This window comes from Colobus angolensis, unplaced genomic scaffold, assembly GCF_000951035.1.
Source record: "Colobus angolensis palliatus isolate OR3802 unplaced genomic scaffold, Cang.pa_1.0 Scaffold214, whole genome shotgun sequence".
Lineage (NCBI taxonomy): Eukaryota > Metazoa > Chordata > Mammalia > Primates > Cercopithecidae > Colobus > Colobus angolensis.
Genome location: NW_012115311.1, coordinates 6,232,595 through 6,249,328, shown reverse-complemented (window position 1 = coordinate 6,249,328; position 16,734 = coordinate 6,232,595). Strand labels below are relative to the sequence as shown.

General features: G+C 35.3%; 1 protein-coding gene across 3 annotated transcripts in view; it reads left to right on the top strand.

Moving 5' to 3' along the window:
* NBEA (neurobeachin) overlaps window positions 1-16,734 on the top strand; it is a 763,072-nt gene that overhangs the window by 702,051 nt on the left and 44,287 nt on the right. For all 3 annotated transcript variants that reach the window (XM_011943032.1, XM_011943033.1, XM_011943034.1), the window contains one exon: window positions 6,710-6,877. In XM_011943032.1, the coding sequence (XP_011798422.1) occupies window positions 6,710-6,877 (168 nt within the window). The remainder of the gene's footprint in view (window positions 1-6,709; window positions 6,878-16,734) is intronic.

Here is a 16,734-nt window from a genome sequence, read left to right as displayed (position 1 = left end):
GAACCAAAGACAAAAACCACATGATTATCACAGTAGATGCAGAAAAGGCCTTTGACAAAATTCAACAGCCCTTCATGCTAAAAACTCTCAATAAATTAGGTATTGATGGGATGTATCTCAAAATAATAACGACAGACCCACAGCCAATATCATACTGAATGGGCAAAAACTGGAAGCATTCCCTATGAAAACTGGCACAAGACAGAGATGCCCTCTCTCACCACTCCTATTCAACATAGTATTGGAAGTTCTGGCCAGGGCAATCAGGCAGGAGAAATAAATAAAGGGTATTCAATTAGGAAAAGAGGAAGTCAAATTGTCCCTGTTTGCAGATGACATGATTGTATAGTTAGAAAACCCCATCATCTCAGCCAAAAGTCTCCTTAAGCTGATAAGCAACTTCAGAAAAGTCTCAGCATACAAAATCAATGTGCAAAAATCACAAGCATTCTTATACACCAGTAACAGACAAACGGAGAGCCAAATCACTCCCATTCACAATTGCTTCAAAGAGAATAAAATACCTAGGAATCCAACTTACATGGGATGTGAAGGACCTCTTCAAGGAGGACTACAAACCACTGCTCAGTGAAATGAAAGCGTACACAAACAAATGGAAGAACATTCCATGCTCATGGATAGGAAGAATCAATATCGTGAAAATGGCCATAGTGCCCAAGGTAATTTATAGATTCAATGCCATCCCCATCAAGCTACCAAAGACTTTCTTCACAGAATTGGAAAAAACTGCTTTAAAGTTCATATGGAACCAAAAAAGAGCCTGCATTGTCAAGACAGTCCTAAGTCAAAAGAACAAAACTGGAGGCATCACACTACCTGACTTCAAACTATACTACAAGTCTACAGTAACCAAAACAGCATGGTACTGGTACCAAATCAGAGATATAGACCAATGGAACAGAATAGAGCCCTCGGAAATAATACCACACGTCTACAACCATCTGATCTTTGACAAATCTGACAAAAACAAAAAATGGGGAAAGGATTCCCTATTTAGTAAATGATGTTGGGAAAGCTGGCTAGCCATATGTAGAAAGCTGAATCTGGATCCCTTCTTTACATCTTATACTAAAATTAATTCAAGATGGATTAAAGACTTAAATGTTAGACCTAAAACCATGAAAACCCTAGAAGAAAACCTAGGCAATACCATTCGGGCCATGGGCATGGGCAAGGACTTCATGACTAAAACACCAAAAGCAATGGCAACAAAAGCCAAAATTGACAAATGGGATCTAATTAAATTAAAGAGCTCCTGCACAGCAAAAGAAACTACTATCAGAGTGAACAGGCAACCTGCAGAATGGAAGAAAATTTTTGCAATCTACTCATCTGACAAATCTACAAAGAACTCAAACAAATTTACAAGAAAAAAACCCCATCAAAAAGTGGGCAAAGGATATGAACAGACACTTCTCAAAAGAAGACATTTATGCAGCCAACAGACATATGAAAAAATGCTCATCATCACTGGTCATTAGAGAAATGCAAATCAAAACCACAGTGACATACCATCTCACACCAGTTAGAATGGCGATCATTAAAAAGTCAGGAAACAACAGGTGCTGGAGAGGATGCAGAGAAATAGGAACTCTTTTACACTGTTAGTGGGAGTGTAAAGTAGTTCAACCATTGTGGAAGACAATGTGGTGATTCCTCAAGGATCTAGAACTAGAAATACCATTTGACCCAGCCATCCCATTACTGGGTATATATCCAAAGGATTATAAATCATGCTGCTATATAGACACATGCACACATATATTTATTGTGGCACTATTCACAATAGCAAAGACTTGGAACCAACCCAAATGTCCATCAATGATAGACTGGATTAAGAAAATGTGACACATATACACCGTGGAATACTATGCAACCATAAAAAAGGATGAGTTCATGTCCTTTGTAGGGACGTGGATGAAGCTGGAAACCATCATTCTCAACAAACTATCACAAGGACAAAAAAACACCACATGTTCTCACTCATAGGTGGGAATTGAACAATGAGATCACTTGGACACAGGAAGGGGAATATCACACACCGGAGCCTGTCATGGAGTTGGGGGAGGGGGAAGGGATAGCATTGGGAGATATACCTAATGTAAATGACGAGTGTAAATGATGAGTTAGTGGGTGCAGCACACAACATGGTGCATGTATACACATGTAACAAACCTGCTTGTTGTGCACATGTACCCTAGAACTTAAAGTATAATAAAAACAAAAAAAGAAAAGCAAAAAAAGACTATTATGAGCATCTATGAGCTAATAAATTTTAAAACTGAGATGAAATGGATGAATACTGAGAAAAATATTTGAAATGTCAAAATTGAGACTTCCAAGGCTTACGGAAATGTAAATGGTAAAATCTTCCCATCCCAACCCCCCCAAAATTCAAGGCCCAAATTACATTACACGTAAATTCTACCAAATTTTCAACAGATAATGAATTCATTTTCTTATACCGATTGTTTCAGGAAACATGGAAAGCTATCCAGCTAGTTTTATGAGGCTAATGGGATCTCAATTCCAAAAATAGTGAAGGGGAGGAAAAAGAAATAAGGCTTATTTCATGTACAGCTGTAAATATAAAAATTCTAAATGAACTATTATCAATGTTATTAAATGTGTGTGTATATGCCTGTGTATGTGTATATGTCTGTGTGTGTGTGTGTGTGTGTGTGTGTGTGTGTGTGTGTATGTGTGTTGCATCAGAACTAAGTAGAGTTTAACCCTTAAGATCAGGAAAAAGACAGGGATTTTCCACATCACCACTGCTGTTTTACATAGTTCTTAAGGCTAAGAACAATTCTATAAGAAAAAAAAAAGTTACAGGTATAACTACTAAGAGTTGCTACAAACACAATCAACTTCTAGAAGTCAGTATCATTGTTCTACATCATTAATAACCAAGTATAAAATATAGTTTTAAAATGTTACAGTTGCATCAAAATTTATAAAGTATCTGGGAATAAACTTAACCAAGAACACTAAGATAAAACTTTTATGGACAAAATTTTAATTTTTAACTCTAAAGAAGGACATAGAAAATGATCTGTATAAATCAAGATATTTGGGGAGCTTGGATAGTAAAACCTAATATCAGTGTTCACAAATTAATTTATAAATTCACTGGCATTCCAATCAAATTCTTTTGATATATCTATACACTTAATGTAAAAGTTACGAAGAAGAATAAATGTTCCTGAATAGCCTAGTTAATCCTGAAAAAAAGAATAAATTCTACCACATGTTGAGACACATAAGAAATAAGATAGTTAAGATAAATTGAGGTAATAATAGAAATTAAAAATATAGAAAGCTGGACACACACATATGTTGACATGATAAATACATAGAAGAGAGAACAAAAGAATAGAAAGATAAGATAATAATAGAAATGAAAAATATAGAAAGCTGGGGACACATATCTAGACATGATAGATACATAGGAGAGAGAACAAAAGAAAAAGGAGGAAGGAGGCTGGACTTATTCTATGTAGATTATGATATTATCTGTAAATAATGACTGTTTTATATCTTCATTTCAAATATATATTCACACAGTAAAGATAACACCATACATCTCTGAGAAAAGGAATTTTTGTTTAATAGATGGTATTGGAAAAACTGACTCACTGTATAAACAAAAATAATACTGGACCCATATCTAATATCATATATGAATGAAAGTAGATCTAGATTAATTAAAGATCAAAATATAAAAAGTAAAACCATAAATATAAAGCTAATTGATAAAAATATAGTTATCTCTGTAATTCAAGACAAAACCCCAAAGCATAAACATTTTTAAAACATGATTTGATGATCTCAAAATTAAGAAAATATATGTAACAAAGAACATGGATAAAGTTAATAGATATATGACATTTGGGAGAATGCATTTGCAATGTTTCAAACCAACAAGAAACTCTTACCTAAAATATATAAATCAGACTAGGTGCAGTTGCTCACATCTGTAATGCCAGCACTTTGGGAGGCCGAGACAGGCAGATCAGATGAGCTCAGGAGTTTGAGACCAGCCTGAGCAACATGGCAAAACCCTGTCCCTGCAATACAAAAGTACAAGTACTTAAAATAAGAAAATTAGCCAGGCATGATGGCGCATGCCTGTCGTCCCAGCTACTCAGGAGGCTGAGGTGGAAGGATCACTTGAGCCCAGGAGGCGGAGGTTGCAGTGAGCTGAGATCGCACCACTGCACTCCACCCTGGGCTATAGAGTGAGATCCTGTCTAAAAACTAATAATAATAAAATTAAATATATAAATCAACAATATAAAGACAAGAACCTCCATTTTTTAAATGGGTAAAGGATATGAACAGGAAATTTACAGAAGAGGAAACCCAAAAGACCAGCAAGCATATTAAAAAGCAATCAAATCTGTTAGTAATTTGAGAAATACAAATTAAAACAATGAGACATTATTTTGTATCCCTTATACTAGCCAAAATTAGAAACCTGGATGATACTAAGAGTTGATGGAGATAAGGTGTATAGAAACTGTCATGCACTGCTAGAGAATGGGCATTGATGACTCACATTAAGTATGCACTCCCAGTTCTACTCCAGATTATAAATCCCAAAGGAATTCTCACAAAGATCCAAAAGGGGCATTTATCACAGGCATGTGTCATGGGGATTAGAGGCAGCCTGGTGTTTGTTACCAGGGGAGTTTTGTGCAGCCATGAGAAGCAATGGGCTAGTCACACAGTGACACAGGTAGATTTTTTTAAATAATACTAAGTGAGAAAAGTCAGGAACAAAATGAAAATTTTGACCCTATATATTTTTATAGTTCAAAAGTATATCCACAAAAGAATGAGTAATATTTTATATAAGGGCACATGCAAACAAAAGGAGAAACATTAAATACATTACAGTTATTGCCTAAGGTAGTGGAAGGAAATGAAAATAGGAGATGGAGATAAAAGAGAAAAAATATATTTTGAAAGCTCAAATTATTGAAAAGTCATCATTCCCACTACTACTCATGATTCCATTAGGTATTTTATTCAATAATGGTTTTACTCTAATAGAGATAATAGTAAATTTCATCAAACCTTTCTTTAGTGGTATCTATAAGATATATTTGTAATGAATGCTGCTTAGCTGATCATGTTGGTAAAATCTTCTTTTAAATTGTATATCTGATTCCATAACTAATTTGAATTCCTGTGAATAGGTTTGAGCAATAGTTACTCAATAATGAACTTCTTTTTGGTCATTTTTAAATCCCTTCACTTATTGCATCAGACACTGAAAATGTTACTAAATACTTAGACTGACCTTTTTCTTAATTGAATAGTTATAAAGAATCGACAAAATCATTTATACAAATTGACCAAACTAATATAGACATAATACAGAATTTTAACCATCTCTTCTTTTGGACTTTGTCTCATTTCCTATGTTCTACTCTGAACTGTTATTTCAAGATGGATGAGATAGACAGTATAGAAATTCTGTTTAGCTTTAGTACGGAAACTGCTCTTTCACAAAATGTCATTGTTTACATTGCTGAATGAGAAACATCCACACTAATTGGTGTAGATGAAATACAAAAAATGTTGAAAGGAGTAAATCAGGAAAGGGATTGAAGGGAATAAATTACTAGTTAAATGCGATCACAGGAAAAGTTGAAAAGTATTATTTATAATATTTTATATACTTAAAAAATGAAAAGCAGTTTTTGACAATCTAAGAAATCATTTATTCATTAAGTGAATTCCAAATTTGTTTCAACACCATGGAAATCACAGAGAATGACTTTGTTCACATATTTGGTGACAGCCATAATTTAGAAATTGTCTTATATGGCTATGCATAGCTGAAATTTACGAAGCTAGATGTCCAGCTCTTTTTCATGTTGAAATCAGTGTCCTCTTTAAATCAACAGGAAGTTGATGATAAATGACTGCAGTAAGTGAGAGCGTAGTGAGTCATGCACCATCACTGCTTATTTCACAGACCTGAGCAAGACTCCCTACCTACCTGTCAAGATACCTCTAGGAGGCTTCTGATGGATTCTTAGGAAATAAAAAGGCCTTTTTTTTTTTTCTTCTGTTTATGGAAACTTAGTATGGCCCTTGATTCTCAGTAATTTATATTTCTTTCCCATTAGTTAGCAAACATCCAAAATTGCCCAGTGATTCCCAAACTGTATAATAGCTGAGTTAATTCATAGCAGAAGAAAGACATTCCCTTCTAGTCATCTCAGAGGTAAGCTGGAGGACTTCAGGCAGGAAAATAAATGTATATCAGAGTTTCTCATAAAACTGCTTCATTTCAAACTAATATTTAAAAATGAGAAATGAAATTGTTGTAACATGGTATTAAAAAAGGTGTTTTAAATTATTTTTCTTCTAAACATGAGTGTATTTTTATAAGAAATTTATTTATGTTAAATCATATTGTGTACCTAATGGAGCCAAGAGAAAGTTTAGCATTTTAGAAAGAGAAAATTTTCATTTAGGTCTCTGTAAAATACTGCTGAGGTAGTGTTTTTCCATTTCTAGGAACTGAAGATCTGATACATATAAATCAAGTAGAGAAATGTAAAGAGCATATTCTCCTTTTTATATATAATATTTCAAAGTTAAAAAAAGAAAGGATATGAAGGTCTACTAAGTTTTGATGGTCTCTCATTTCTTCCTTGACTCATTTCAGGCCCTAGAAAGTGAATTTGTTTCTTGCCAACTTCATCAGTGGATCGACCTTATATTTGGCTATAAGCAGCGAGGACCAGAAGCAGTTCGTGCTCTGAATGTTTTTCACTACTTGACTTATGAAGGCTCTGTGAACCTGGATAGCATCACTGATCCTGTGCTCAGGGAGGTAGGTGTTAAGTCCTATATTATTCCAAAAATTTCTGTCATCTCTCAAACACAAATTTGACATTCCATCTCTTTCTGTATAATTTTTTTTTTCAACGTAACTTTTTACAAAACATAGATTTCAGGTTCTTGATGTATGTGGAAAAATTGAAAAAAGGCCCAAAACAAGTAATGAGACCAGTATGTGGTTCCTTTTGAACTTGCAGACACTTTTAATATACTTCTATATCTATATTTTATTTTTCTTACTTCAAAATTTACATTAAAAGATGTAATGCTTTATGTGTGTTAGTAATAAATGAAACCTAGCTGAATATTTAAATGGGAATATTTTACATTAAAATAATCTGCCACTGTGGCTGTTCTTAAAAATAAAAGCACAAGTGCTGGGATTTCAGTGGCTCTTGCCTGTAATCCCAGCACTTTGGGAGGCCAAGGTGGGCAGATGACTTGAGCCCAGGAGTTCAAGACCAGGCTGGCCAATATGCTGAAATCCCATCTCTATAAAAAATACAAAAATTAGCAGGGTGTGGTGGCGCAGGCCTGTGGTCCCAGCTACTCCGGGGCCTGAGGTGGGAGGATCGCTTGAACACAGGAGGCAGAGGTTGCCATGAGCCAAGATTGCACCACTGCACTCCAGCCTGGGTGACAGAGTGAGACCCTGTCTCAAAAACATAATAAATAAATAAAAGCAATATTTCTACCTTTTAGACAGAATACTCAAAAATACATGAATGAAGTAGATGCGGTTATGCTATTTTATTCCTATGTGTTCTCAATCTGAAATGTTTATAGCTAACAGTTGGGAATTATGTGCTGTAGTATGTGTATAGTATTTTTAGTGAAAATATTCTTATAAAATATTGCTGAAATCACTTCTACATTGCACAAAATTTTAGATAAGTGGAAAGAGTGAAGATGCAACAGCTGCTACGTAAGTGTTGCTTCAAGGAAGTGATATCCCAGTCTTCCATTCTACCAGATATTTGCCATCTGTCGTATGCAAAACAAGTAATCATTTCTGCGTCTCCAGCCAGTGGAATGCTTTCCTTATTTTTTATTTTAGAGGTGGAAAACTTGTAGATTGGAGCAATGAAGCTCTACAGAAAAATTTGCATTCATAAGTTTATTTCTTATATACCTCTATAAAATTAAAATGACTCTATTTGCATGGTTCAAACAGAGAAGAGGGAAAGGAAAGGAAGAGCCTCATAATCATTGATCCTTGGACCCTTAGGGCAAAATATTCTGAGAACACGTTGCAAGCATATTATTAGGGGCAATATTGTACCATATTGTGTGCACAAGAAGATAAAATTATTGCCTGAAGCCAAGAGAAAAACATAGAGACAGAATGAATGAATGAATGAATGAGAGAGAAGGCAGGTATTATGAAATAAGGAATTTTCTCTGCAAATCATTACACTCACCCAACTGAGTATCCCCAGTTGTGTGTAAATTGTAATCAGATTATTTGGTAGGAGAAATTCTGAGCTTAATTATTCTCTTAACTATATACCCTTGCTTACCACATGCCTGTCTTATCAAATACTTTATAAAGTAAATTATTCTAAGGCTGATACCTTTTAGAATCAGGAAAAAAATAATTGTAATAGTTCATCTTTATATTCCAAGATCAACTCTAAATTGTCTTTTGACTTCTAAATGTCATAGACATTTCTGCTTTTGGATATTTTGTTATACATTTTTACTCATTATAATAAAGTTCTGTTCTTATAAAGAAAGTTAAAAGTTAATCCTATTGGGCAAAACAAATTAAATACATTAAATACAAAATAAAATAAATTAATACATTAAATACAAAATAAAATACATTAAGCGTCTTATACGTGATGAAAGTGCAAGGCAGCATTAAAACTGACAGCAAAATAGCAGGTTTTTCCAATTTAAATGAGGGTTTAAAAATAGATAACTGAAAGAATTTGAAAATGGAATTAAAACGGAAACTTTCTTTACATGGACACAGTGTTCATTATTTGAATCTTATCAAAATACCTGTTTCTACAAAATAACACGTCATTGCTTTGGGCAGTGAAAAAATTGTGTATAAGGCTTTGTTAATGTAGAACTTCTAATGAAACATTACATAGAAATGTAAACATTAAAAGTTGTTTTCTGTTGAATTGGAATGGTTCAAGCATATGTTGGCATATTATATAGATGGTCTGAACAATATCTTGTATCACAGCTTTATGACCTTCTAGTGATGCAGACTGTCTACTGCTAGGGTGCCTCAGCTCAGGACTCTGTCTCCTTTCAGCATGCTCATTCGAAGCACATAATTGCCAGACACTCAGGTTTCATTAGAGAGACCCAGAGTCATACTGTGAAATGTATATTCTTTCTCCCTAAACCCCTTGCCCACTTCCTCAACCCTATAATTCTGTGTCAGTTCTTAGAACACTACGTGTGAAGGAGCACATACCTGGAATACTCTTACCTCCCTTCCCCCAACCCCCAGAGGCCTGAGCAAACATCAGCAGAGAGGTTTACCATGGACCTGTGTGGACTCAAGGTTGCTTAGGAAGAGCCTCTGTCTCCTTGTGACCACTAGGGGGCCATTTAGTACAGTGTAGACATAACAGATTAAATGATTTCAAGGAATGCTAGTTAATTTCCCCTCTCCCACTTCCCACCATTCACCCCTCTAATATATTCCCATTGCTGTTAATGCCAGTTAGCCAAGTAGAAGCTAACAGATTCCCACAAAGACACTTCTGTAGTAACATTTAAGAATGTGAGGAACAGTGTTCTCCAAAGGACAAGAGCCCACCTGAATCCTGTGAGCTGGGTAAATGAGGCCAAGTCATTCAATTTCACTTTACCTCAGTTGCTGTCTCTGTAAATACATCTATTGTTATAAGAAAGAACCCAGATAAAATGGAGTGAAGTACAGCATATTCATTATTTAGTGGTCGTTATGCACCCTTACCTATATGCAACCCCTGTGAGTAGACCATGTGGGAGGCCCAATACCTTTTTTTAAAACATTCTTGTTGAATTCCTGGAGGTCTTGTATTGCTGTATTGTGACTTGAGAGAGTTGATTCTCACCTAAGTGGCTGGACACAGAGTCTTGGAAAAAGCAGAGTTTTTAAGGATATTAACCCTTTTATTGAGCTCAATACATTTATTTTATTTGATAATGTTTAGCTTAGTATTTTTAAAATACAAAAGTTATACATTTCGTATAGATAAAACCAAAGGAAGGCTAATTATGGTTACACTAAACCCCAACTAGCCTAAGATGGATGTTTTCATGCTTAAACACTAATTTAAAAAGGAAAATATTTAATATATGAATATCTATATATGTCTCCTTTGTTAAAAAAAAAAAAAAATTATACTACCTGCCTATAAGTTTGAGTTTTGAAGTTAGTGCTAAAGTTTGAGAAATGGCTTAAGGTTATGGATTCATTCTTCCTTGACAGGTGAAATCATGAAGCAGCACTAACCACAGCAATTATGGCATTAAAATGTCAAGAAATTAGAGGTCAGAATAACAGATAATTTTCTTCTCTATGTCAGATTGAAAATTGACATTCTTTGACAGTTTAGGAACTCTGGCTGAGAAAATTATGACAGCTTAACTTATTTTATACTTGTAAAGCAGTAATTGATAATAAACTTTATCATGACAGCCTCTGGGCAGAAACATGACAGAACAGTTCTGGTACAAAGCTCTTCTTAATACGTAAACACTAGATCTGTTGGATAGTAGATATTATTTAAATTGTCTGAAGTCTTGGCTTACATCATAATCTTCTATGCACTTTTTCCATAGATGAGCTGTACTATTTGAGCAGTGTTTTCCAAATAGCTGTACTATTTGAGCAGTGTTTTCCAAGAATTATAAAGAATATTTTTTCTTATCCATTTTTATATATTAATAAAAACTATAGGATTTGATTTATATTTTTACTTACTAAATGATGACCAAGAAACTTCATCCTATGACCTGCTTAGGAAAGAGAATATTCTGGTTGGTAATCATTTAGTCCCATGGTTTTTTAACACCTTGATGCTCAAATGTGGTCCATAACCTAGCAGAATCAGCATCACCTGGGAACTTGCTAGAACTTCAGCCTCTCAGGCTTACCCAGCCTACCAAATACGGTTAATGAGATCCCCAGGCAACTTATTTGAGACATTAACTTTTTTTTTTTTTAATTATACTTTAAGTTCTAGGGTACATGTGCATAACGTGCAGGTTTGTTACATATGTATACTTGTGCCATGTTGGTGTGCTGCACCCATCAACTCGTCAGCACCCATCAACTCATCATTTATATCAGGTATAACTCCCAATGCAATCCCTCCCCCCTCCCGCCTCCCCATGATAGGCCCCGGTGTGTGATGTTCCCCTTCCCGAGTCCAAGTGATCTCATTGTTCAGTTCCCACCTATGAGTGAGAACATGCGGTGTTTGGTTTTCTGTTCTTGTGATAGTTTGCTAAGAATGATGGTTTCCAGCTGCATCCATGTCCCTACACAGGACGCAAACTCATCCTTTTTTATGGCTGCATAGTATTCCATGGTGTATATGTGCCACATTTTAAGCAGCTCTGCTCATGAGCTGAGATCGCACTACTGCACTTCAGCCTGGGCGACAGAGCAAGACTCTATCTCAAGAAAACAAGAAGCACTGCTCTACTAAAGGTGTATTAGAATCATTTGGAAAGCTTTTTTTTTTTCTTTTTCTACAAAAGTACAGAGAATGGTATAATGAACCTCCATGAACCTATCACCCAATTTCAAAAATTTAAAACTATTTCATCAAAACCTCACCACTCCCCCTGTACTATTTTTTTTTTTTTTTTCCAGAGACAGAGCCTCGCTCTATCACCCAGGCTAAAGTGTAGCAGTGCAATCTCGGCTTACTGAAACCTCCACCTCCCAGGTTCAAGCAATTCTGCCACCTCAGCCTCCCAAGTAGCTGAGATTACAGGCACCCACAACCACACCTGGTTAATTTTTGTATATTTAGTGGAGACAGCGTTTCACCATGTTGGCCAGGATGGTCTTGAACTCCTGACCTCAGGTAATCCACCTGCCTCAGCCTACCAAAGTGCTGGGATTACAGGCATGAGCCACTGTGCACAGCCCCCCGTACTACTTTTAAATACACATGCCATACCCATCTAATTCCCCATCCACTCTATCCTCCCTATCCCATGGGCATCTCAAAATATCCAGGGAAAGGCTTCAAGCAAGTCTTATTTTGAAAAAAAAATTATCTGGGAATTTCACACACATTCACAATTAAAAACCATTAATCTAGCCTAACAGTCTTATTAAATAATGTTTTCAGCTGGGTGCGATGACTCACGCCTGTAATCCCCACACTTTGGGAGGCCAAGGTGGGTGGATCACAAGGTCAGGAGTTCAAGACCAGCCTGACCAATATGGTGAAACCCATCTCTACTAAAAATACAAAAATTAGTCGGGCATGGTGGCCTGTGCCTGTAATCCCAGATACTCAGGAGGCTGAGGCAGGAGAATCACTTGAAACTGGGAGGTGGAGGTTGCAGTGAGCTGAGATCACGCCACTGCCCTGCATTCCAGCCTGGGTGACAGAACGAGACTCCGTCTCAATAAATAAATAAATAAAATGATATTTTTCAAGACACCTAGCTATGTGACATCAGAGTCAGGACCTAGGTCAGGTATCCTGGTTCTTGAGTCAAGGCTTCTTTAACCGCATTATTTTCTAGCAATTGAAAAATAACAAAACATACACTTAATTTTATTCATTTTAGGATAATATTCTTCTTGCTTCAAAGTGATTCTTAAAATTGTAAGTTAAGGTGTTTTGCTTTTTCAGACTGTAAAGGTTTTTCTGTATTTGATTTATGCTTTTGAATTTGTTACAGCTTTCAACTCAGTAAAACTTTCAGTAATCATATAGGGAAAATTTAAATGATTTTAAGAAAACTTATCCCTTTTGTTGATCATTTGATCTCATCACTTCTCAGGAAAATATAATTTTATTAGTCTTTGAGGCTTCCAAAGGTACTGTGGGGTCATGTTGTAGTTAGTAATTGATTAGTAGTTACTATTAAGTGAAGACCACAAAATTTTTTACTGTACTTTTATAAAATAAGTGAAAAATACTTTATTCTAAAATTGCTTTAATAAATTATTACACTTGTGATTATAGACAAAATTATTCAAACCTGTCTGCCTCAGAGTATGATTATATTGTATGCCATAGGCAACGAAAATGGATAGAAAGATGGGAATGAGGTTATAAGTTGTGTCACAGCTCAACCGTTAGTATTTGAGTGACATTAAAGTCAGTCACTTAAATTTTATGTACCTGTATTTTCTCACCTAAAAAAAAGTGATGACAGAGATGATACCTAATTCATAGGAGAAAAAAATACTTTAAACTATAAAGCACTACACAGGCATTATTACCTAAAGGCATAATTAAATGAAGTATCTTAGAAGAACTATTGTTTTAATAATTTCTTTATATATGACACCAAAATTGTCAATTTAATGAAAAAAAGATGTTAGCAAAAGAGAAAATAAGTTAATTTGTTTTTAATATTGTTTAGTAAAAACAAGCAATTGTGGTTTTAAAATTTATTTTCCATAGAGTCTCCAAAATTTTATAAAGACGGCCTAATTGCAGCCCACTTACTGCCTGTAACATTCTTTCTTGATCTAAATTAGTATTAGCATTTATATCCTTTATTATCCTTTATATTTTTAAAAGTTTTACATTAGGCCAAGCGCTGTGGCTCACACCTGTAATCCCAGCACTTGGGGAGGTCGAGGTGGGCAGATCATAAGGTCAGGAGATTGAGACCATCCTGGCTAACACAGTGAAACCCCAACTCTACTAAAAATACAAAATATTAGCTGGGCGTGGTGGCTGGCACCTGTAGTCCCAGCTACTGGAGAGGCTGAGGCAGAAGAATGGTGTGAACGCAGGAGGTGCAGCCTGTAGTGAGCCACTGCACTCCAGTCTGGACAACAGTGTGAGACTCCATCTTAAAAAAAAAGTTCTACTTTAGTATCATTAGTTTTCTGTTCATATTATCACATGAATTAGCATCACTATTACTGGCATTAAAGTTGTACTGGTTCAGCAAGAGAAAAAAATGGAGTCAATATTTCAACAGAAGCTGCAAGCATATACCAGGCAAGATACTAAGTTAACAAGATACTAAGTTCTGAGCTTGTCATAATACTTGTCATCATTCTGTAGTTGACATTGCCAAACTGAAAATTATTTAAATGGCTCCTTTTTAACGGTGAGAGGGATGCACATAAGCCTATCATAAAGGGCTGTTTTGCTAGCAGCTATTAGAACAGACGAGCCATCGCAATATTTATTTATAGATATACACATTTTTTTGCTGGAAATATATAAATATTAAGTAGTTTGTAATATTACCAGCAGTCGTAAAAATGTGGCATTTTTAGTCTAATTTTCTGTTAATATTTCTTGGTTTTCTTAGCTTATAGTTTCTTTTTCTGTCTTTTTCTCAATCTGACAGGAATAACACCACCTCCCTCTGGATTTGCTATGGTGAAAATATGCCCATAGGAAGTAGGCTAGATTACTTCAGTTTTTACTTTATTTTCTTGCTGAAATATTCCTTACTACTACAGAGAACTGACATGATAAGGCTGTCAAGAACCATAAGACAGATGTGTCTTTAACCAAAACAGCTGCAATGCTGGCTTTTCTGAGAAGATGAATTCATAAAATGTGTGAGAAAAGAAATTAACACACTTTTTCATCCTGACGATGTAAATGAAGGATAATTTAAAGGCCCATAATGACAACATTGAGGACCTGTACAATCATTGCCTTCTTGAATTCTTTCTATTATTCTTTATTCTTTCATTGACTCCTTTATCACTCAGCCTTTCGTCCCCCCATTTCTGACTCTCTTTGATATGGCAAGGAGTATCAACGCTGCTTGCCTGATCTGCGCGAATGAGTTGTAGCACGATGTCATCCATTTACAAACGCCGTGATGCCTAATTGTCTTCCTGTGGGGGATGTCCAGGGTTCTTTTCCTGGGCAGTTATTCTGAGAAGTGATTGCAACAAATGATCACAGAGTGGTTGATAAAGATTTCTTAAAACCATCTTAATTTCCCCCTGTAATTACTGGATGTTTTACTGGGATGAAAATTTTAACAGATTCAAAAGCCAAATTCAAATAGAAAGAAAACCCCTACATTTTAATTATCGGAGTGAAAATACGTAGTTGGTGTTCTTTAAAGCTAAAGGATCATTTTGGGAACACGAAAAATGCCATGATTCCTAAAACCAATAAGGATATATTTTCAAATATATTTGTTATGTGTTTCTCGCTGCAAAGATTTGCATTGAGAGCCATAAGCTTGCACTGCAAAGGTTTGATGAATAAGGTTTTAATATAGAAATTGGTATCAAGGAAATTAATGACACACATTTAATTTTGATTAGTGAATAAATCTTTAATTTAGGTCTATCTTACCTCCTCATAATTACTGCAGTCCTTCACTAGTCTATGGTCATCAGTCGTCCACTAGAAAAGCATAAATAATGCAGCTAGTCAAAGTTGGATGTATGTCATTTATGTGACTTGTGCTTCTTTCTCCGCTTTGTGTTATTTTTACTGTGTGGTGTTGGGAAGTGCTAATTATTGATTTTCAGAAATTAACAGCAAGTACTTTCACAAGCATCTAAAGCCATATTTTACTCAAGGGAAGAAGGGTGAAAATTGCAGCCTGCTGTTTATAATAGAAATAGCTGGAAGGGATTTCCTCATCTTCTATTAACATAGATTTCACTTGTATTACACAGTTGTTACCTCAGCATAAATTAACAATTATTCAGAACATATTGCATGCTTCAATTTGTTGAAATAGATATTACTCAATCTAAGTACCTAGGCATTTCAGTTAGATGTTTAGAACTCATTTTTAAACATTTTAAACATATTGATAATGAGCCTATTTAAAGCCATTTGTAGTCTCAATATAGTATATCTAAATTACTGTTGCCCATTTATGTCAAAATCAAGAAGAATATTTTGTTCTGCTGAATACATCCAATAATACTTTATTCCCACTTTAGTATACTAAAAGTATATGATTTCAATTTGGAATATTTATACCAGCACCTGGTAAACCTGTGTCTCAATGTCATTCGACATACCAAACAAATCTATCTCAGCTTTTAAAAAAAATATTTTTCCATGATTAGACATTCCCAGTGAACTTATAAAGGCCCCCACTTCTCTCTCATTCCTGCTCCTACACCACCACCTCCTGCTCAACTTGTTTTCCTCCTCCTTCACCTCCTGAATCAGCCAGCATAGAGTTCAGTTTATATAAACTTATTCAACCAGGGAAAATTTGGCAGGGATGTCATACTGATTCTTCTCACCTATGGTAAAGGATTTGTGGGTTGAGTCCTCTGCTTAGGTACTATTTAATGATTAACCCCAAAGTGGGCAAAGAACCAGAAACCTGGAAGAATCCTTAAGCAATCATCTGCTAAAATCTTTGCTCCCAGGTAGGCCAATCCCTAAGTCATCTAGAAAAGAGTATTTCAGTTCTCTTCCTGAGTATCAACGAATATTTATTTCAGTGAGACTCTACAGCCTTTCCTATATGCTTACAATATCTATCTCTGAAATATTTAAAATCCTTAATGAAAATGCCCCCTGCCTTGGATAGAATCATTTTTTTAGTCATTCCTACCCCAATATGTAGCAAAACATAACCAGCATTGCTCTCATTTGTTGTGTCTGAATAACAGTCCTATTTGTATCAGTCAGGATCTCAGCACATTACCTTTCAAAGCGATAATGAAGACTCCAAAGA